Source organism: Marmota marmota, unplaced genomic scaffold (assembly GCF_001458135.2).
Source record: "Marmota marmota marmota unplaced genomic scaffold, marMar, whole genome shotgun sequence".
In the NCBI taxonomy this organism is placed as follows: Eukaryota; Metazoa; Chordata; class Mammalia; order Rodentia; family Sciuridae; genus Marmota; species Marmota marmota.
The window spans coordinates 4507536-4531909 of record NW_025999961.1 but is presented as its reverse complement, the minus strand read 5'-3'; the positions used below and the strand labels follow the sequence as shown (position 1 = coordinate 4531909).

Genomic DNA, 24374 nt, shown 5'->3' with positions numbered 1-24374 from the left:
AACAGAGGTGAGGTAAAGAACCTCACCCCCCCACCGGCACCAAGGCCAAATTTGGGGGCCAACAGAGGTGAGGCAAAGAACCTCACCCCCCCACTGGTACATAGGCCTATCCACAAGTATGGCTATATGCTGGACCGGTAGTCAGTGATGGGTATGATCCAATTGCAGTGGTATCAACCTAAGACAGGAGGCTGATGCCTAAAAGTCAGTTTTCCGATGACGGGTAAGAACCATATGTTGAATTGGACAAACCTAACAGGCACGGTCCCTAGCCAGATTGCTTGTTACTTAAACAGTAGGGGGGAGATGCTAAGAGCCAAGTATATGATGCATGGCATTTTTGGTCGAAAGGTGACGCCAGCTAGCCATTGAGATGATATGATTATGTTAAGATTTGCATTCATATGGATATTGGACTCCTGCTGTTCACCTAGGCCTGCTATGGGACTCCTGGAGAGTTCCCATTGGTTGGGGAAGTACAGTAGGAGGGAGTTCTGGGGGAGGAGCTCTCTCTGCGGGTCCGAGAGGAAGCCGCGTGGGTGGAAAAAATCTTCCCGGGCGGTACCGGACATTGGCGGCAGTTTCAAAAAATAAAAACTTTGTTCCTGCTTGAGTGGCTCCTGATTTTGTGCCCAGCCAGACTGTGGCAGTCAGAGACTTGATCTCTCCCCGCCCGCTGCCATGTTAGATCTCCTCAATGATATTCATGTTGCCCTTACAGCTTCCTGGCCTAAGCAAGTTCTTGGGATTATACAAACTGCTGCTTCTGTTTCCAGTCCAGATTTCTAGAAATTAAACCCTGCCGCTGTCGCCTCTTCCCTGGGGCCACGTCAGGGGCGCCGGGCTCGTCCGCGACCATAGCTGCGCTGCCGCCCGGTGCCCCGCCCCTGGGGCCCAAGCGGCTGCCGCCGCTGCTCTCAGGCCCCCTCCTCTGGAGCACGGGTCCCCTCGCAGGGGGATGCAGAATGACCCCAGAGCAGGCTCTGCCCGAAAGTGTAGTGGTGAACAGGCGACCCAGGTGCTCAAGGCCGCGGTCCAGCCTTCGGAGGACAGGGCTCGGCACGCAGCCCAGCTCCAACCTCTAGGTGCGGCTGCCGGACAATGTAGACAGAGCCATCAAGACAGCAAGCAGAGAGCAAATGGCAGGCTCCCGCGGAGTGGATTTTCGGCACAGAAACCACAGCCCAGCCAACAATCCCAATCCACAAACTCTCCCTGTATAAAAAATATTAAAAAAAATAAAAAAGGAAGGCGGGGCGCACTGAGCTTTCTTTGCCTCGGGTACTTACAATCCACTGCTGATTACACATTCAGCTTCTCTGCCCGGAGCGAAGCGAAAGAGGAAGCAGATGGGAGCAAAGCGCCCGCGGCTCTGAGCGGCAAAGCATCCGGGAGCCAAGCATCTCTTTTTCGATCTCTTTGTTCTTCTGGCTGCTTGGCAAAGTGGTCCGCTATAGATTAACGGTGAAAGGAGCTCTTACAAGTTGCGCGAAATCTCAATTAAAGCCGCTGCTCTGAGCACCACGCTCAGCACTTCAGCAACCCCCGTGCGCAGCTGCCATCTTCTCCATTTTTCCACATTTTTTATTTTTAAAAGTAGCTATTTTCTCACCTCCAAACCTTATATGAGTCTCTAACCTATTCTCAAGGAACAAAACAGAATGTCAGATAGTTTGGGAGTTGTATTCCTCTGGAATATAATTTTTACTTGGTAAATAAAATTTTAATTTGTCACTGATTTAAAAAAAAAGTGTCCATTTGGCTAGAACCACCATCTTCCAGCAGATCATCAAATGACAAAGGCAAAGATAAAAGAAAGAAGAGGTACTTACTATATGTTTTCTGGGCTTTTAAAAAACATTGAGTTTTCCTGACTGGGCATAGTGGCACATGCCTGTAATCCCAGTGACTTGGGAAGCTGAGACAGAAGGATCATGGATTCAAGGCCAGTTCAAGCAACTTAGAGAGAGACACTGTCTCAAAATAAAGTAAAAAGGACCAAGGGTATAGCTTGGTAGTAGTGCGCTTGCCTCACTTTCATAATGCCCTAAGTTCAATCCTTACTACTACAACAAAGCAAAACAACAAAAGAGAACATATAGTTTTTTTTCTTTGGCCACTTACATGCAAAACAGATGATATTATAAATATTAACATGTGGGCTGGGAATGTGGCTCAAGCGGTAGCGCGCTCGCCTGGCATGCATGTGGCCCGGGTTCGATCCTCAGCACCACATACAAACAAAGATGTTGTGTCCACCAAAAACTGAAAAGTAAATATTAAAAAAATTCTCTCTCTCTCTCTCTCTCTCTCTCTCTCTCTCTCCTCTCTCTCTCTCTTTAAAAATAAATAAATAAACATTAACATGCAGAAATCAGTCAGTGTAATATACCAACTTAAAGAATAAAAATTATATGATCATCACAAAAATATAGAAATAAACTTGACAAAATTCAATAATAAATAAAATAATAAAAAAATCAGCCAACAACCTATGAATAAATGGAAATTATCCTCAATAAAGATCATATATGAAAAGCCTACAGTTAATATCATATACAGTAGTAAAAATTTAAAAACTTTTTCTCTAAAATTTGGAACAAAATAAGGATACCATCTTTCTTCACTTCTTTTCAATGTTGTACTAAAAGTACTAGCCAAATCATTAGGCAAGAAAAAAGAAACAAAAAGCATTCAAATTGAAAAGGAAAAAATAGAAATTTTGTTTACAGAATTATATGTGTTATATAAAAAAACCTTAAAGATTACACCCCCCCACACACACACACACGATAGAACTGATAAGTTCAGGGCTGGGGTTTTAGCTCAGTGGTAAAGCACTTGCCTTGCACACGCGAGGCCCTGAGTTTGATCCTTAGCACAATATAAAAATAAATAAATAAAAATAAAGATAATGTGTAAAAAAAAAACCCCCAAACTGATAAGTTCAATAAAATTGCCTGAGACAAACATATAGAAATCAGTTGTATCTTTGTACACTAATAATGAACACTCTGAAAAGGAAGTAAGAAAACTATCTCATTTACCATAGCATCCAAAAGAATGAAATACTTAGAATTTAATAAACTTAACCAAGAAGGTGAAATACTTGTATACTTAAAAAATAATGAGATTATAATGCATGTTTTCCTACTTTAAAAATGCAAAGATATTATAGAGCTCTGAGATTCCTAGATTTTTTTAATATATATTTTTTAGTTGTAGATGGGCACAATATCTTTATTTTATGTATTTTTATGAGGTGCTAAGGATCAAATCCAGTGCCTCACACATGCTAGGCAAGTGTTCTACCACTGAGCTACAAACCCAGCCCCACGATTCTTAGATTATTGACAGAATATCCTGGAAAGCAGCAATTGAAGCTTTTTAAAATCAGTTGTTTAATATGGCATATAAAGGATAATGGTTACACTTTCAACTTAGTTCTGAAGAAATGTTCTATTTATACATGTCAAAATAGAAATAATAGGTAGTTCAATTATTTCAATTATATGGGATTCAATTATCTTGAAGGTACAATGATAACTAAACCTCATTATCCTCTCTAAAGAAAACACATTGGAAGGCAAATACATAAAGCAATATGATAAATATTTTTCAATATATACTGATTTTTTTTGCTATATTGTAAGTAGTAAAGAGTGAGCACTAATTGCTTTGGCTAGCATTTGAAGGAGTATGTTGAATAGGAGTGGAGAAAGAGGTCATCCCTGTCGTGTTACTGTTTTTAGAGGGAATGTTTTCAATTTTTCTCCACTGCAATGATGTTGGCCTTGGATTTAACATATATAGCTATTATAATGTTGAGGCATGTTCCTACTATCCATAGTTTTTCTAGTGTTTTGAACATAATGAATGTTGAATTTTATCAAATGCTTTTTTGGCATCTATTGAGATAATCTTGTGATTCTTGTCTTTAAGTATATTGATGAGATGAATTAAATTTATTGATTTCCATATGTTGAATCAGCCTTGCATCCCTGAGATGAACCTCACTTGATCATGGTACACTATCTTTTTAATATGTTTTTTATGCTGTTTGCCAGGATTTTATTAAGAATTTTTGCATCTATGTTCATCAGGGGCATAGATCTGAAGTTTTCTTCTTTGATTTGCCTTTGTCTGGTTTGGGTATCAGGACGATACTAGCTATTAGACAAAAGAAAGAAAGGGATATGAATAGGAAAAGAAGAGTGCAAATTATCCCTATTTGCTGATGACATAATTTTATATTTAGAAGACCCAAAAACTTCACTAGGAATCTTCTAGAACTCATAAATAAAATCAGCAAAAAGTAGCAGTATATAAAATTAACACTCATATGTCAGTTGTGTTCCTATACACCAATGATAAATCAGCTAAAAATCAGGAAAACTTCCCCTTCACAATAGCCTCAAAAAAAAAATTGGGAATCAATCTAAAAAAAGACGTGAAACTCCTCTACAATGAAAACTACAGAACACTAAAGAAAGAAATTGAAGAAAACCTTAGAAGATGGAAAGATCTCAAATCTTGGATAGGCAGAATTAATAATTTCAAAATGGCCTTACTGCCAAAAGCACTATACAGATTTAATGCAATTCTTATTAATATTCCAATGATGTTCTTCATATAAATAGAAAAATCAGTCATGAAATTCATTTGGAAAAGTAAGAGGCCCAGAGTAGCTAAAGCAATCCTTATCGAGAAATGTGAAGCAGGAGGCATCACGATACTTGACCTTAAATTATACTACAGAGCTATAGAAACCAAAATGGCCTGGTATTGGCACAGAAACAGTCATTAAGACCAATGAAACAGAATAGAAGTCACAGAGACAACCCCACTAAATACAATTATCTCATCCTAGACAAAGGTGCCATAAACATACGTTGGAGAAAAGGTAACCTCTTCAACAAATGGTGCTAGGAAAACTGGAAATCCATATGTAGTAGAATGAAAGTTAAACCCTTCTCTCACCCTGCAAAAAAATCAACTCAAAATGGATCAAGAACACAGGCATTAGACCAGAGACCCTATGCCTAGTAGAAAAAAATATAGGCCAGAATTCCTCAAAAAGACTTCTAAAATACAAGAAATAAAATCACGAATCAGAAAATGGGATGGTATCAAACTAAAAAGCTTCTTCACAGCAAAGGAAACAATCAAGAATATGAACAGATTGCCTACAGAATGGGAGAAAATCTTTACTACCAGCACCTCAGATAGTGTATTAATCTCCAGGTTATATAAATAACTCAAAAAACTTAACACCAAAACAAAAACAAACAAACAAGCAAAAAAACAAATACTCCAGTAAATAAGCAGGCTAAGGAACTGAATAGGCACTTCACAGAAGAAGAAATACAAATGGGCAAAAAAAAAATATATATGAAAAACTTTTCAACATTCTCTAGCAATTAGAGAAATGCAAATCAAAACTACACTGAGATTCCATCTTACCCTATTGAGAATGGCAATTATCAAGAATACAAGCAACAATAAATGTTGGTAAGGTTGCGGGAAAAATGTTCACTTATACATTGCTGGTGGGGCTGCAAATTGGTGCAAATATTTTGGAAAGCAGTATGGAGATTCTTTAGAAAACTTGGAATGGAACCACCATTTGGCCCAGTTATTCCACTCCTTGGCATAAACATGAAGGACTTAAAATCAGTACACTACAGAGATACAGCTACTTCAATGTTTATAGCAGCTCAGTTCACAATAGCCAAGCTATGGAACCAACCAAGGTATCTTACCACAGATGAATGCATAAAGCAAATGTGCTATATATACACAATAGAATATTACTCAGTCATAAAGAACAATGAAAATATGGCATTTGCTGGTAAATGGATGGAACTGGAGAATATCATGTTATGTGAAATAAGCCAGTCCCCCAAAAACAAAGGCAGAATATTCTCTCTGATATATGGATGCTAATTCACAACAAGGGAGGGAAGATTAGAAGTTCATTGGACTAGACAAAGGGGAATGAAGAGAAGGGAGGTGGGATGGGAATAAGAAAGCCAGTAAAATGAATTTAAGGTATCTTTTCTATCCTTACATATGAATACATGACCAATGTAATTCCATATACAACCACAACAATGGGATCCTAAATGGAACAAATTACTCTATTTCTGTACAATATGTCAAAATGTATATTGTGTACATCTTGAAAGAACAAATAATTTTTTATATTTTTCTTTATTTTTTATATATTTTAAAATTTATTTATTCTAATTAGGTATATATGACAGCAGAATGCATTTTGATTCATTGTACACAATTGCAGCACAACTTTTCATTTCTCTGGTTACACAATGTGGCATTGCATCATATGTGCATTCATATGCGTACCTAAGGCAATGATGTCCATCTCATTCCACTATATTCCCTACCCCCATGGCCCCTCCCTTCCCCTCCCTCCCCTTTGCCCAATCAAAGTTTCTCCATTTTCCCATGCCCCTGCCCCCAATTATGGATCAGCATCCACTTATCAGAGAGAACATTTGGCCTTTGGGTTTTGGGGATTGGCGTACTTTGCTTAGCATGATATTCTCCAGCTCCATCCATTTACCTGCAAATGCCATAATTTTATTTTCTTTTAATGCCAAAAGAACAAATAAGTTTTTTAAAAATGTCACAGCCTTCTCCAGTGGGAGAGTGAGTACTAGACTTGAAAGACAGCTGGTCTGAACTTTTTAAGATATATTAATATTATGAAATATAAAAATTGCAAAAGACTATGGAATTATGAAAACTAAATGCAATATAATATTCTTAGTAGATTTTATTGGGACAATTAGAAAATTTGCACTGGAATATATATGAAGCTAATGGTATTGTACCAATTAAAATTTATTGATTGATAATGTTATTGTAGTTAAAGAGGAAAATGTTCTAAGAAGACATTGCTTAAGTATTTATGGGGAAAGTATCTTGATGACTACAACTTATGGGTATATATATATATTCACCCTTGTGTGTGTGTGTGTGCACGCACGCACTTGGGAGAAAAAGAGCACACTAAAGCAAATGTGGAGAAATGGTAATCATTTGTGAATCTAGGTGAACATTTTATGAGTATCCATCCTATTACTTTTCAGCTAACAAAAAAGTCTGAAATTTTTTAAAAGAAAGAATGAGGGCTATGGAATTCAGAATTCAGACTGTGTGGTGTTTGAATCCTGAGATGGTCAGCTATAGGTTATGTGATCTTTGGCAAGATCCTTAGCTTTTATAAATCCTCATTCCTTCATCTGTAAAACGAGTATAACAATAGTTTCTGTCACATTGGATAGTCATGAAAATTAAATAATATTATACATGTGAATTAACTACTTTTAGTTATAAGCTTGGAACTTTAACTCAGGAGAAACAAATTGTTTAGGTGACACATCATAACTAACTGTCCTGGTGGGGCCAAGTCATTGTAGGATAGAATGCCTCCTTCACAGAGCTCGTGCCATAGAAACCGCAGGCTCTTTCAGAACTGCCAGGTTGATTTTTTTTTTTAATTCATCCCCTAGGAGGCTTACAAACTGCTAAAGGCTTCACTGAAGTCCCAGATCATCAGCTATGGTGACTGTAGCAAAAAGGTGGCTGAAACTTTTTATAACTTGGGCAGGATCTGCTTTGCCAAAGGAGAGCTCAGAAAGGCAATTCAGCTGCTAAGGAAGGTGAGCCAACGAAGGTGAATTCTGGCTGGTTTGTTACATTTTATCCTGGGCTTATCAGCAGAATTGAAGAGTGATGTTTGTATATATGTATGTATATCTCTTCCCTTTACTTCCCTTCCAGGGTGTACAAACCATTAAAATGCTGACAGAACAAAGGCTAGAGACTTAGTAAGATAGATAGGGATGCCTCTACCTAACACCTAGTTTTGCTCAAAGTCAGAGAAGAAGTCTATAAAGATCAACTAACACTCAAGTGAGCAGAGGGTTGAGTGACAGGCAATCCACATATTGCATTGATAAACATCAAGTTTGGACAAATTTTTGTCTCATTTTAGGTTAGCTTAATGTAAACAAAAAAAAATCACAAATAACAGGAAAAAGGTACCTTACTTGAAGAGAACCACCGTAAATATCCATGGTTCTTTTTCATGAAGTGTCTGCTAAACATCTTCTGGGGCTTTCAGCTCTCTCAGAGAGTCTGGTGAGCTTTGGTCCCCTTTCCTTTATAATGCCCAGAAACAGTCAAAACAATAATCTGGGATAATCATAGGGTTAACCTCACTTGTTATCCTTTTCTTAGGGATCATGGTCTTTTATTGTCTGATGTATGGTATCTTAAAAATTAAAAAGTTTTAAAAATTAATGCACTTTTGTCTACTTTTTTCATTTTTTTGTTGATTCAGGTATAGAGAAAATCTGGTCCCTACCATTCCATGTTGGCCAGAAACAAAGTTCAGCAATAAAATTCAAAATGGAAACCTACCTAAAGTAAAATTATGCAGCATGAGAAAACAAGGCAGCTTTGGGATATATGCCTAAATCTCATTTTATTTAATTTCTATCCATTAGTTATAGCTATGTGGAAAATCCTAATGGAATCCACTACTGTAGTCATGTTTTAAGCAGGGATGCTATCAGTTTGGGGCTGTTACTTTAGTTATCAGCAGCCATGTTTGGTAGAGGAAGGTGAAGCAAACTGGAGTATGCATGCAGCATGAGTGTTATAGAAGGTAACTAAAGAGGCTTCAGTGACAGTTCTTTTCCTAATTGGTAGGGAACCAATGACATGTAATATAGGCATTCCAAATTTAAAGTTATGATATTCCAGTTCCACTGGTCCTTTTCTGAGTTAATTTGCATTTAAGGTACTTGCTATAGGATTCTCTTTAACCTATTATGTTTCTCACTTCACATACAGTGTCTGATGATTCAAATTCTTGTATATGGAAGTGAGCATAGTAAAAGCAAAGAGACAAAAGGCCTCCTTACCCAACTGCAGAGGTAAGTTCTGTTCCTGGGCATCAACCAGATCATCAGTGTGAATATACATCTAGCAAAGGCCTCTCACTGATTAAACCAGTGTTTAAAGTCAGCTTCTTCTCTGCTGTGTCTAAAAGACCTGACAAGAACAATTTTAAGGTGGAAAAGTTTATTGGGGGCTTATAATTTCTGAGGTCTCAGTCCTTAGATCACCAGTTCCATACCTTGGGGCTGGAGGTGAGGCAAAACATCATGACAGAAGAGTGTGGTGGAGGAAGGCAGATCAGGACATGGCCACCAACAAGTCAAGAGAGACTCTCCTCACCACAGACAACATATGTATCTACAGGTACACCCCGATGACCCAGCTTCTCCAGTTACACTCTACCTGCCTACAGTTACCACTCACTACAGTTATCACAGGATTAATGCACTGATTAGGTTAAGGTTTTGATAACTGAATCGTTTCACCTCTAAGTTTTCTTGCATTATCTCACACATGAGCTTTTGGGAAACACCTAATATTGAAACCATACAACCAGATGGTGATGATTTACTTCTGTCATTGTTACTAGTAAGACAAAATTATGCCTCTGCTATAGATTTAGCTAAATCCTGTGCTGAGGGTAACCAACTTATTTCTTGTATTCTCTTAGAACACAGTATTGTAGCTAGGCACAGTGGTACCCACCTGTAATCCCAGTGACATAGGAGGCTGAGGCAGACGGATCACAAGTTTGAGGCCAGCCTCAGAAACTTAGCAAGAACCCTGTCTTGAGATAAAAAAATAAAGAGGGCTGGGGATTTAGCTCTATGGTAAAGTGCCCCTGGGTTTGATCCCTAGTACTAAAAGTAAACACACACAGTTTATAGGTTTCTGCTACAGTAATAATGTTCTTTATAATATCTTTTTCAATACCAAACATTATAGCTAAATTCTGCAAGTTAATGCAGTGTGATAGATATGATATGGATTTATACAAATTCAATTATTTTTCTTTTTTTTGTCAAAAGAAGGAGCTTTATTTATTTATTTTTAGGAGCTTTATTTTATGCGACATAAAAACATAATTGCTTTTACTTTCTACCACTATAATAGCAACATTTTATCTAGAGTTAGATCCAAGCTAAGCTTCTGGGATTTGACATAACAAATTGCTTCCCATATGTGTCAGTTATTTTTCTTGATGAAGGTACAAAGTCCATGTTCCTAAATGTATGGTACATTCATTGGGAATTTACTTATTTTCAACGTTAGTGATGAGAGAACTTGTTTGTATTCTGTTCTTGAATGTTTAGATATAAGCTGAAGAGAATATATGCAGACTTGCCTCATTCTTTAGCCGTGGTATATTACTGATATTATTTACCTCTACATGATGTTGACACTGAAATGTTCTCTGAGAAAGAGGAGAATTAAAATTAGTTGAATATTTACTAACTGCCTATCTCTCTAGTGGAGATAGATCCTATTCATAAAGTATTTTATTTAAGCAAGCCTTACAAATACCCAATTTGAAAGCTCTCATTTGATAGAAGGGAGCCTGATGTTCTGTAAAGGAATTTGCCTAAAGCCTCTGTCTTGGACATTCAAGGAAGTGCTACCCTTTAGACGATGTGCTTTTTTCTGAGAGCCTCAAACAAAGAGGGTCATCCTTATTGGGTGAGAGTTAGGACCCTGATTGCATTTGCCACATGGGACTCACAATCCATCTCTTCTCAGTGGGCTCACCAGGGAGACAAAATGAGAAGGAAGAATACTTTCAGCCCATCCTCTCTGCACCAACCTCAGTCAGAGCCACATGTAAGGCAGGACCCACAGAAGGCTAGCTCCTTTTAAAAAAATCCTTAACCAGAGGATGAGGTTCTCCAGCTTCCCTCTGTGATGCCAAAGTTAGGAGTATAGAGAGGTACAGCCAAACGGCAACACAGAGAACTTTGTTCCTTGCCTGTCAGTGAATTGAAAGCATATTTGCTTAATAAGTAACCATAAAATATGAACAATTATCATATCAAAGTCCTTCATTTCCCTGACATTGTACTATATTAATATGTGTTATTTCTGATTGATAAACCACACTGCTTGTTAGGTATTTTTTGTCTCCCATGATGAAACAGAGGCTCAGAATATTTGTATATCTTGTCAGAAATCTCCATTTTGGTAAGTGTGGTAAGATTTGACGAGATCGGGCGCGTTCAGGGTGGTACGGCCGTAGACAAAGTGTGGTAAGATTTGAATCCAAGTTGATTAGATTTCAAAACTGCCCTTATTTTACTATATAATATGTATTCAGATTTTGATGATGGGTACACATATGCACATTACCTGTTCATCAAGTAAGACTCCAGAACCCATTTTACATATGAAGAAATGAGAACTGACTTACTTGAGTTAATTTGCCCAGGAAGAGGCAGAACTGGAATTTTAATATAGCTCTCTTACTCTAGGATACATTCTCTGCAGGTGATGTAGCTTGCACTCTGAAGGTAGACTTCCTGGATTCAAAACTCAGGCTCTAACTCTCAGTCCTCTGACCTCAGAGAAGTTACTTAATCTCCTTCAGCTTCTAGTTATGCATTGGTAAAATAATAGTACCTTCCTCAGCAAGTGGGTTTTCAGAAATAATGAGATCATATATTACAGTGCTTAGATCATGGCCTGGCAGGTTTTAAATGCTCAATGAATGTTGACATCATAATAATGAAATAACAATAAAACAGTAATTGTCTTTCTGAGGTGCTAGAGATAATAAATAGGTCAGAATGTTTAAATAAGAGGCTTCTGAGAATCACCCTATTATTATTTTATATTAAGAGTATTAGTAAGAAATATAAATAACTAGAGTCAGACCTGTGATCTTTTTTTTATTATTTTATTTTTTCCCCAAAAGATTGGCATATGAGGAAATTGCATGGGAATGGAAGGTGACCCTCATTGTTATACAAAATTACATATAAGAGGATATGAGGGGAAAGGAAAAAAAATCAAGGGAGAGAAATGAATTACAGTAGATGGGGTAGAGATAGAAGATGGGAGGGGAGGGGATGGGGGATAGTAGAGGATAGGAAAGATAGCAGAATACAACAGTCACTAGTATGGCAATATGTAAAAATGTGGATGTGTAACCGATGTTATTCTGCAATCTGTATACGGGGTAAAAATGGGAGTTCATAACCCACTTGAATCAAATGTATGAAATATGATATGTCAAGAGCTTTGTAATGTTTTGAACAACCAATAAAAAAATAAAATAAAATAAAGATTGGCATATGAATATCTATTTATTTATTTATTTTAAATTTAAAAATTTTATTTATTCTAATTAGTTATATATGATAGCAGAATGTGATTCAATTCATATTACACAAATAGAGCACAATTTTTCATGTCTCTGGTTGAATACAAAGTAGAGTCATACCATTCATGTTTTCATACATTAACTTAGGGTAATGATGTCCATCTCATTCCATCGTCTTTCTACCCCTGTGTCTCCTTCCCTCTCCTCCCTCCCCTTTGCCCTATCTAAAGTTTGTTCCTTCCATGCCCCCCCCATCTCCATTATGAATCAGCATCTGTATATCAGAGAAAACATTCCACATTTAGTTTTTTGGAATTGTTTTACTTCACTTAGCATTATATTCTTCAACTCCATCCATTTAACTGCAAATGCCATGATTTTATTCTCTTTTAATGCTGAGTAATATTCTATTGTGTATATATAACACATTTTCTTTATCCATTCATCTACTGAAGGGAATCTAGGTTGAATCCACAATTTAGTTATTGTGAATTGTGCTGCAATAAACATTGATCTGGCTGTGTGCCTGTACTATGCTGTTTTTAAGTCCTTTGGGTATAAACCAAGGAGTGAGATAGTTGGGTCAAATGTTGGTTCCATTCCCAGTTTTCCAAGGAATCTCCATACTTCTTTCCAGATTGTTTGCACCAATTCACAGTCCTACCAGCAATGTAAGAGTGTGCCCTTTTCCCCACATCCTCGCCAACACTTATTGTTGTTTGTATTCTTAATAGCTTCCATTCTGACTGGAGTGAGGTGAAATCTTAATAGTAGTTTTGATTTGCATTTCTCTAATTGCTAGAGATGTTGAACATTTTTTCATGTATTTGTTGATTGATTGTATATCATCTTCTGAGAAGTGTCTGTTCAGTTCCTTGGCCCATTTATTGATTGTATATTATTTGTTTTTTGATATTAAGATTTTTGAGTTCTTTATATATCCTAGAGATTAGTGCTCTATCTGATGTGCATGTGGTAAAAATTTGCTCCCATTCTGTAGCCTCTCTATTCACCTCACTTGTGGGAGACCAACCTTGTATGTGACTGAGTCACACTCCCCAGCTGGGTGCTGAGGTACTCAGTCACAGAAATGTGGCAGATCTTTCCCCACCCTTCTTGGGTTCGAGGGGTGTCTTGTGCATGGGTGTGTCTTGCTACAGCCCCGTGGGTAAAGCTATGCTCACCTGTTGCTTTGTAATATAATCCCTTGCCCTATTTAGGATAGAATCTTTCGTGGAAGTGCCTTGTGTGTGTCCCCTTCTCTTACTGTGCCCTTGGGTTTGGCCTACCCAGGTGTCAGTCAACCTGCTGACAGTGGACATCATGAAGATAGACTCAGCCCCCTGAAACCTGACCCCTTGCCTCATTTGAATAGCTTCTCCTCAATAAAAGGGGTCAGCTTGTGCTCTCGCCCTCTCTCTTCTTGCGGACCCTTAAGGTCAGAGGAGCTGTCACAGCAACCCCAAAGAAAAAGGTATTTGTGTCTCTTGTGTGGTTATTTCCTGCAGCCCAAGCCCAATTCAATTGGAGTAAACCCTGAGCCTTTTAGTCGCAAGAACAGATTGCTTCTTTTGCTGGGAAGAAGTTTTTGAGTTTGAATCTAACCCATTTATTGATTCTTGATTTTAATTCATATTTTATAGGAATCTTATTAAGAAGTCAGGGCCTAATCTGACATGATGGAGATTTGGGCCTACTTTTTCTTCTATTAGTTGCAAGGTCTCTGGTTTAATTCATAGGTCTTTGATCCACTTTGAATTGAGTTTTACACATGGGGAGAGAGTTTTTTTTTGCATTTGGATTTCCAGTTTTCCCAGCACCATTTGTTGAAGAGGCTATCTTTTCTCCAATATATGTTTTTGGTGCCTTTGTCTAATTATAAGATAACTGTATTTATATGGATTTGCTCTGTTTCCTCTGTTCTGTACTATTGGTCTACCAGTCTATTTTGGTGCCAATATCATGCCATTTTTGTTACTATAGCTCTGTAGCATAGTTTAAGGTCTGGTATAGTGATGCTACCTGCTTCACTCTTCTTGCTAAGAATTACTTTAGCTATTCTAGGCCTCTTATTTTTCCAGATGAATTTTGTGACTGCCTTTTCTATTTCTATGAGGAATGTCATTGGTATTTTGATTGGAATTGCATTAAATCTGTATAGTGCTTTTGATAGTATGGTCATTTTGATAATACTAATTTTGCCTATCCAAGAACAAGGAAGATCTTTCCATCTTCTAAGGTCTTCTTTCTTTCTTTAGAGTCCTATAGTTTTCACTGCACAGGTCTTTCACTTCTTTTATTAAATTGATTTCTCCCATTTTTTTGAGGCTATTGTAAATGGGGTAGTTTTCCTGTTTCCTTTTCATAGGATTTTTCACTGATGTACAGAAATGTTTTTGATTTATAGGTGCTGATTTTGTACCCTGCTACCTTGCCGAATTCATTCACTAGTTCTAGAAGTTTTCTGGTGGAATTTTTTGTTTCTTCTATGTGTAGAATCATATAGTTGGCAAATAGTAATAATTTGAGTTCTTTTTTTCCTGTCTATATCCCTTTAATTTCTTTTGTCTGTCTAATTGCTTTGGCTAGTGTTTCAAGAACTATGTTAAATAGAAGTGGTGAAAGAGGGCAACCTGTCTTGTTTCCATTTTTAGAGGGAATACTTTCATTTTTTCTCCATTTAGAATGATATTGGCCTGAGGCTTAGCATAGATAGCTTTTACAATGTTGAGTTAAGTACCTGTTATCCCTAGTTTTTCTAGTGTTTTGAACATGAAGGGGTGCTATATTTTGTCAAACACATTTTCTGTGTCTATTGAGATGATCATATGATTCTTATCTTTAAGTCTATTGATGTGATGAATTACATTTATTGATTTCCATATGTTGAAACAAACTTGCATGCCCTGGGATGAATGCCACTTGATCGTGGTGCACTATCTTTTGGACATGTTTTTATATTCAATTTGCCAGAATTTTATTGAGAATTTTCGCATCTATGTTCATTAGAGATACTGGTCTGAATTTTTTTTTCTTTGATGTGTCTTTGCCTGGTTTTGGAATCAGGGTGATATTGGCCTCATAGAATGAGTTTGGAAGTGTTTCTTTTTTTTTTATTTCATGAAATAATTTGAGGAGTATTGGTATTAATTCTTCTTTAAAGGTCTTGTAGAACTTGACTGTGTATCCATCCAGTCCTGGGCTTTTCTTGGTTGGTAGGCTTCAGATGGCATCTTCTATTTCATTGTTTGAAATTTATATGTTTAAACCATGTGTATTGTCCTGGTTCAGAAATCATGTGGCTAGAAATTTGTTGATGTCTTTGGTATTTTCTATTTCACTGGAGTACAAGTTTTCAAAATAATTTCTAATTATATTGTATATTTCTGTAGTGTCTGTTATGATATTTCCTTTTTTATCATGGAAGTTAGTAATTTGAGTTTTCTTTCTCCTTCTCTTCATTAGCATGGCTAAAGGTTTATCAATTTTATTTATTTTTTCAAAGAATCAACTTATTGTTTTGTCAATTTTTTTTCAATTTTTTTTGTTTCAATTTCATTGATTACAGCTCTGATTTTAATTATTTCCTGTTTTCTACTGCTTTTGGTGTTGATTTGTTCTTCTTTTTCTAGGGCTTTGAGATGTAATGCTAAATCATTTATTTATTGACTTTTTCTTCTTTTAAGGAATGAACTTCATGCAATGAACTGTCCTCTTAGTACTGCCTTCATAGTGTCCCAGAGATTTTGATATGTTGTATCAGTGTTCTCAATTACCTCTAAGAATTTTTCAATCTCTTCTTCAATGTCTTTTGCAACCCATTATTCTCAATAGTGTATTGTTTAGCCTCTAGGTGTTGGAGTAGATTTTATTTTTTTATTTTATCATTGATTTCTAATTTAATTCCATTATGATCTGATAGAATGCAGGGTAATCTCTACTTTTTTGTATTTGCTAAGAGTTTCTTTGTGGCATAATAAATGGTCTATTTTAGAGAAGGATCCATGTGCTGTTCAGAAGAAAGTGTATTTACTCACTGATGGATGAAATATTCTATATATGTAGGTTAGGTCTAAGTTATTGATTTTTATTGAGTTCTGTAGTTTCTTGTTCAACTTTTGTTTGGAAGTTCTATCCAGTGGTGAAAGAGGTGTGTTAAGTCACTTAGAATTATTGTGTTGTGAACTATTTGACTCTTGAACTTGACAAGAGTTTGTTTGATGATTATTTGGGGCATATATATTTATGTCTTATTGATGTGGGGTTCCCTTGAGCAGTATGAAATCTCCTTCTTTATCCCTTTTGATTTACTTTGGCTTGAAGTCTACTTTATTTGATATGAGGATAGAAACCCCTGCTTGCTTCCACAGTCCATGTGAGTGGTATGATTTTACCCAACCCTTCACCTTCAGTCTGTAGATGTCTTTTCCTATGAGATGAGTCTCTTGGAGGCAGCATATTGTTGGGTCTTTTTTTTTTTTTTAAATCCAGTCTGCCAGTCTATGTCTTTTGATTGGTGAGTTTAGGCCATTAACATTCAGGATTATTATTTATCACTATCTGGCCAGGCTGGCAACATGAGCTGGGTTCAAAGGGCCTGGCTGTATCAATAACTAATAAAATGGTGAAGAAAACACACAGCACATAAACATAAGTTTGTAAGGCAGGACAGCTCAGCTCATGACCCCAAGTGTCAGCTCCAGTGCTGGAAGGAGCAAGAGAGAAGGCACACCTGAAACCTTCTATTTATTGCAGGGAAAGACATTCAAGAAAATTCCACCCAAATAAGGCAAAGGATTGGGTTTCAGGGGGTTGCTTGGTAATGTCTTGTGGTTAGCAGATTAACTGACAACTTGGAAAGCCACACCCATCTTAGGTACTGTATGGGATCATAGGCAGAGTCAGCAAAAAGGCACACATACGTCACACAGCCCAATCAGGCAGCAACGTCAGTCCAGTTCCCTCATACGCTCAAATGTGCATAGCTCACACACAAAACCCATGGCTGGCTTGTGACAATTATTGAGACATGATTTGTATTTCCAGCCATTCCTGTTTATTTTGGGGATTTAAATGACTTAGTTTCTCCTTTGATTAGTTTTTCCTTTAGTATAATACCGCCCTCTGCTGATTTTCATTATTGTTTTTCATTTTCTCCTTGTCGAATATTTTTGCTGAGAATGTTCTGTAGTGCTGACTTTCTAGCTGTAAATTCTTTTAACTTTTGTTTATCATGGAAGGTTTTTATTTCATCATCAAATCTAAAGTTTAATTTTGCTGGATATAAGATTCTTGACTATCATCCATTTTCTTTCAGAGCTTGATATATGTTGTTCCAGGATCTTCTAGCTTTCAGGGTCTGACTTGAAAAATCAGCAGATATCCTAATTGTTTTCCCCCATATGTAATCTGATTCCTTTCTCTTGTGACTTTTAAGATTCTCTCCTTATTCTGTAGGTTGGACATTTTGATTATAATGTGCCTTGGTGTGGAGCTGTTGTGATTTTGTACATTTGGCATCCTGTAATCCTCTTGTATTTGGTTTTCCAATTTATTCTTCATGATTGGAAATTTTTGATATTATTTCATTGAATAGATTGCTCATTTCTTTTGTTTGAAACTCTATGCCTTCCTCTATCCCAATAACTCTTAAATTTGGTCTTTTTATATTATCCCATATTTCTTGAATATTTTTCTCATGGTTTCTTACCATCTTCACTGTGTGATATACATTGTTTTTGAGATTAAATATTTTGTCTTCATTGTGTGAGGTCCTGACTTCCAAATGGTCTAATCTGTTGTTGATGCTTTCTATTGAGCTTTTAATTTGGTTTATTGTTTCTTTCATTTCAAGGATTTCTTTCCTAAACCTCCATCTCCTTATTGAAGTAATCTTTTGCTTCCTGTATTTGCTTATGTAGCTTTTTATTGAAATGATCTTTTGTTGCCTGTATTTGTTCTCTTATATCATCCTTTAATTCACAGAACATTTTAATTATGTACATCCTGAAATCCTTCTCTGTCATTTTTTCTGTTGTGCTAGCCATGGATCCTAATAATGTAATACCTTGATTTGTTTGGGGCACTTTTTTCCCTTGTATTTTTTTTCATATTCTTCATGTGCTTTCCTTCTAGCACTGAGGAGCTACCGCATTATAATTTTTTACTCTTTAGGCTTATAGTGCCCCTCCAGGGTTCTAATACCTCTCCTTTGAGGGGAACAGCAATGTTAGCAGATCCCAATACAAGCAATGTACAACCGTAAACCAAATGGTTGCTAATACGGCATTTACAATTTTGTCACAATATACAGAAATGGTGAGTTTAATTAATTTCTACAATATAAATAGTAGGTTTGAAGAAGGGTTTACAGTTTGATGGTGGACAAAGAACCGGGGGTGAGGTGTAAGATGAGATGTTGAAGGGGGTAGGAGGTGAGGATATAGAGTTATTAGATCTTAGGAAGTATAAAAAGGGAATCTAAAGAAGATGGTAACAGGAGAAGTGAGAGGAAATCATTTTGGGGAGACAAGTAAGTGGGAAGACAAGAGTATATAAAACAAACACACAGAAATATTAAGAAAAATAAAAAGTGTAAAAATAGGAAATGAAAGAATACACGACACAACTGTAATATACTGTTCGGGCATCCAAGTCCTCAGTACCCTACTTCATGCAAAGTACTTTGTTTCACAAATGTTCGGGATGTGATAGTGGAAGAATAGAGAGGGATGAAAAAAGTCTTGAAGGAAGAAACAAGGATTGCTTTGGTTGGAGATCAGTATCTTTCCTGCTTCCCTTCTCATCCAGTAGGTGGGGTGGTCTGTTGTTAGATGGTATCTCCGCCCTCAGGATGTTGAAGGTTATCAGGGTGGGAGGGTTGGTCTTGGTGCAGAGCACCTGGAAGTGGGGTATGGCACCAACTGGTCCCTGATAAAAGACTACACCCCAAGGATCTCCTTTGGGGCCTGCTCATGTGATGTGGATGCCTGGTCTTATCTCCTTATATCGTCTATAGACCTCACAGTTCCTGGTCTCTAATTTAGTCCCTAAACTGTATCTCACTCACCCTCTCCCTTTCTACTTCCTAATCGGGGACCTTTCTCTTGGGACGCCTTATGGTTTGCGTTCTTTGGGCTGCACACCTGTCTTGGAGAGCTGTTTTATATTGGGCAGTCACTGTGCCAGGTTAGCAGCTGCTGGGTACAGTGGGAACTGGGGACTATGGAATACCTGCCCAGCCGGTGTTCCAAGTTGGGAGTTGCCACAACTAAAGATGGTGATGACAGTGTTCCAAGATGGAGGCAGCTGCTTTCAGTGATGGAGTGTCAAGTTGGGGGTTGGGGGTGGGCAGTAGTGTTGGGCGATATGTTCAAAGATGCAGCTGAGACCCAGTACGGGCTCCGAGGGTGTTGGTGGGGTTGTCCTGGGCCTGCCTGGACTCTGCGCTGGGTTGACAGGGCTTTCCTGGGCCTGACTGGGCTCTGCACCCCATTAGTAGTGATGACCTGGCCCTGCCTGTACATCTTGGGTATGCCAGACCTGTGATCTTGACCTGCCTCTGCCACATAGGAACTATGTGACCTTGGGCAAATCACTTCACCTCCTTGAGCCTTGTTTCTTCATCACTAAAATGCAGATATCAGCAAGCCATATATGGTTTTTGTGAGTTTTACATAAAATCATTTCTTTGGCATGCACATTAAAGTGCCACTAGAGTATGTGCTCAATAAATTTTAGCAAACACTCTTCCTGCCCCTTCCTCATAGAACACTGCCTTTTGCTTTCACAGCAATAGGTCAAAATATTAGAATCAGGGATAACTGTTAGCCCTGACCATATGTTATGTGTTTGAGAATTTGTGTCTCTGAGTATCTCTAAAGTATATTTTGTGCTTTGAAGGCAATGATAATGAAACTGAGAGAACAAAACGGTAATTTCAGAGAAGAAATGCATGATGTTTCCTCAAAAATAGAGCAAAAGTTCTACTTAGCTTGTGTTTAAAAAGACGAACTGCAGGATAGCTGGAGTGAATCTGTTTTTCCAATAGCCTGAGGTTACTTTTCCTTCCCATCCTTGTCAAATGATTTGACAAGAGTCATAGGAGAAGAAATGGGGAGACATTGGTAGACGCTAATTCAGACCCCGGGTAGTATATGAGGTGGCTGGAGACTAATTCTTATCTCTGTTAAATGATAATGACACCTTGACTTATTAAGAAAGCCCAGATAAGGGGAAAAAAGAGAATCTTTTGAAGGACTTTTCTGTAGCAGAAGTAGAGTCAATAAGCGTTCTTCTTTCCCTGAAACAAGCCTATATCTCATTCTTCAAGAACTGTTGAGCAAAGCCATAGGAGCAGTTGCCAAAGCCCAGATGTCAAAAGGCAGTACTAGATTGTTCTCTTTGCTTCAGCATCTCACTGGAATAATCAATCCCAGATGTCTTGGAACGCGGCTAGTTTTCCAATGCTCTCTCGTGTGCTGTTTACCCCACCTTCTCCAGAAACTCAGTTACAACACTCACTGGACTTTCATTGTCAGGAGCCCCAATTTTTGGCTTTTGAAGCTCTACAAAGAAATTAAAGCAGAAACTGGCTTCATGAAATGGGGGTTAATTCCAAGGTTAGAAGACAGTTTCAAGGGCCTCAAAAATGATTTTCATGTGTAGAAAAGGCATAGAAAATCTCAGATTTGGAAGTAAACTCTAAGGTCATTTATTCTAAATTTTCCCTAAATGGACTTCAGTTTTAATCATTAATGTATTGAGCTTCTTCTAAGAACTAGAAATGCTAATATGTTTAAGACATAGTTCTTTCTGAGAAAATAGACACACCTGACCAGATTACAATTTACTGGGTACTAAGTCTTTAATAAAAATTTAAACAAAAAAGCCAAGGAATTGGGGCTGGGACACAAGTAGTAAGGTGCTTGCCTGGCATGTGTGAGGCACTGGGTTCAATCCTCAGCACCACATATAAATAAATAAAATAAAGGTCTATGAACAACTGAAAAAAATTGTTTAAAAGCCAAGGAATAAATTGCAAAGTTAGACATATAGATATAAACTGTATATTGGTTGCAGGCAGAGTGCAGGACTTCAAAGAAATGCAGGCTATAGTATAACAGGTGGAAAAGAAGCCGTAGGTGAACATTCCAAGTAGCATGACAAAAACCAAAACAAAACATGGTGGCATAGAGCTACTTGATATTTCTGAGACATGAAAGTAGCCTTGTGTGATTATAGTTTTAAGCACATGACTCAGAACATTTGCAGATGAACTTGGAAAGCAAGACTGGGGCCAATTATGGAACTTCTGTATGCTGTGTTAAGGAGTTTAGAATTTATTTAGAATTTATTCTACCTAGAAGGTATGTTTCAAAGCATTTGAACAGAATGTGGCGTTATCAATTGTTAATGGGAAGGATAAATGGCACCTAGGGAGAAGTAGGGAGACCCATTAGAAGGCAGATTCAATAGTTCAAGAAAGAGATATTGAGACCCTTAATTATCTAACACCATAGTAAAGGAATGTGTAGAGGATGTATTGAGAAACAATTTAGAGACTAAGTCGATAGACCCTAGAACCGATAAGGGGTGAAGTGTAATGGAAGCAGGAATCGAAGGTGGCTTTGAAGTTTCTAGTTTGGCAACTGGGTGAATGGCAACGCTATTAAATGATATGGCATTGGCAATAGAAGATCATCCTGGAGGATGTCTAGGAGGACTTAAGAAGGGAATGATTTCAGATGTGAGGGCAGTCTGACTGTGACATCTGTCACCTCATTGATTGCCAGGGTTGATTTGGCTGACCTGGCTGGCTAGCTGGGGATCCCCTTCCTCCCTCACTGCTCCATGTGCGTTCCTCCTGAAGTTGTGCACTCCATCGAAGAGGACGACCTTTCTTCGGTCAAGGGTATACAAGTAGCTGGGCTCCCCTGCTAGTACCTCCAAACAAGCTCTCAAGGAAGAGAACAATTTCCACGTTGGATCTGTGTGTTTGATGTGCTCACACTACATCCACTTGCCAATGTCTAATAAGCTGTTGGCTATATACCAACAGCTGTTTTCATCCCTGTTTTCAACAGCTCCTGTATATACCAGGAGCTCAAGGAGATAGGTTCTGATGACAGTGGGATAGATAAGATAATCCATGGAGTATGTGTCTGGGAACCAAGAAGGCTTAGGGAAAACTCTGAAGAACTTATTTTAAAGAGAATGTAATGTAATGATTTCTTAACAAAGCATTGGACTCAAATTGAGCTTTATCATTAATAGTGAGACTTCCTAAGTCTTATTTCTTCATCTATAAAAATATAAACAAAAGTTCTCTACTGTAAGTGCTTAATGTATGCTCAGGAACATAACTTCTGAGAAATGTTGATTTTGTAATAATTATAGTTATATTGTCTGTTAGTCACATGGAAAGAAGAACTGAGAAAGAAACTCAGAAAGAGACCTTAGAATATAGAAGGAAAAATAAATTAATTAATAAAAGGGGAAAAGTCATGCCTTTTGAAGGGCAAAAGCTTTAATTTTGCTGGAGTTTAAAAAAGGGGAAAGTAAGATTCTCAGAAATGTAAGTATATGAATATATCACAGTGAATTCCACTTTTACGTATATTTATAAAGTACCAATTAACAAAACACTAAATAAATAAAAGGAAGACCAGTGGAAGAGAGTAAGGGGAACAGGAGGAAGGATGAGGGGGGTTAAAGAGGCAGTACTGGGGACTGAAATGTAGCAAATTCAATTCCATGCATGTATGATTATGTCAAAATGAACCCTAATGTCACATATGACTATCATGCACTAATAAAAACATTAAAATAGATAAATGAAATAGAGTCAGGAAAGAATAGAAAGGAAATTTTTAAAAAGTTTTAAGGAAGGAGTAACTAATGTAATTAGCACAAAAGAAATTAAGGAAATTCAAAGAAGAGGAACTGTCCAGTAAGCACAAGAAAAGATTTTTAATCTCATACAGAATTAACAAATGTAAAACATGAAATACCATTTTGATCTATTTATATTTGTGATACTGAAATATATAGGTGTCACAAACGCACTTGTCCAAAGTATGAGATCAGCCCTCTCTGTCAAGGTTATTGATACCTTTTTGATGGACATTCAGGAAAATGAATAGAATGTTTAAATGCACATGTCCTGTGACTCTGAAATACTGCTCAGAATCTGCTTTTTTGAAATACTTGCATATATGTATGTGTGTGCATGCATGTGTGTTTTTGTATGTGTATGCCTGTCTTCCTTGTATATTTGTTTATAATAAAAAAAGGATGGAAAAAATTTCAAATGTCCATCAGAGGAAACATGATCTTTCAAAGCATAAAGTAGAGCTTTGAAGAGTCATGGAAAAATATTCCAGATATATTAATAGGTATGAAAACAGGGAAAGCATTAGTGAGTAATATATAGAAGAACTCATAAACATATATAAATATGTATTTAGTAAAGTTTTATCTCCAGTATATTTTGAATATAAAGAACTTTCAACTTCTATGTTATATATTTCTCTTTATTTTTTATAACAAATATGTGTTGTACTTGTGATAATAAAAGGGATAAATTTTTAAAGAATGCAGTATATGTGTCAAATATAGTGCAATGTAGTGGTAAAAGAATGGATTAGGGACTAATGGACTGGGTTATAACCACAGCTCTGTTATTTATTAGCTGTGTGACCTTGGACAAATCACTTTACCTCTCAGTTTCTTCATCCATAAAATGGGAATAGTAATACCTACTTCATAAGATTGTTGTAACTGAGTAAAAACTGGTCAAAATATTCCTGGCACACAGTATGTGCTAATTAGAGATGATGCTGATGATTGCAGATGTGGAGAGAAAAATGACAAATAAGAAGCTATTGTATTGGCAAATAGAAATCATCACTGACATTAGTGTGCACTGTATTGGTAATGGATGTTTGAGATTTATGTTTGTCTAGTACCTGATTAAATGCTTCATAACCCATGACAGGACAGTCTAATTATTAGAAGAATACAGAAATTAAGGTCATAGACTAAATTTAGAGTTATATTTATGTTTGAATCCAGGCTTCACCACTTTTTATGTGCTTTTGAGAACATTTTCCTGTCTCAATTTTCT

At 37.1% G+C, this 24374-nt stretch overlaps 1 protein-coding gene across 2 annotated transcripts in view; it reads left to right on the top strand.

Annotated features, from left to right (window-relative positions):
* The window catches only part of Ttc23l (tetratricopeptide repeat domain 23 like), a 53783-nt gene extending 43095 nt beyond the window's left edge, over positions 1–10688 (top strand). Inside the window, exons 10-11 of one of the 2 annotated variants that reach the window (XM_015496412.2) lie at positions 7539–7688; positions 8887–10688. In XM_015496412.2, coding sequence (XP_015351898.1) covers positions 7539–7688; positions 8887–8973 — 237 coding nt within the window. In that variant the 3' untranslated portion in view covers positions 8974–10688. The remainder of the gene's footprint in view (positions 1–7538; positions 7689–8886) is intronic. The other variant, XM_048802911.1, reaches the window with a different exon arrangement.
* The last annotated feature ends 13686 nt before the right edge of the window (positions 10689–24374 follow it).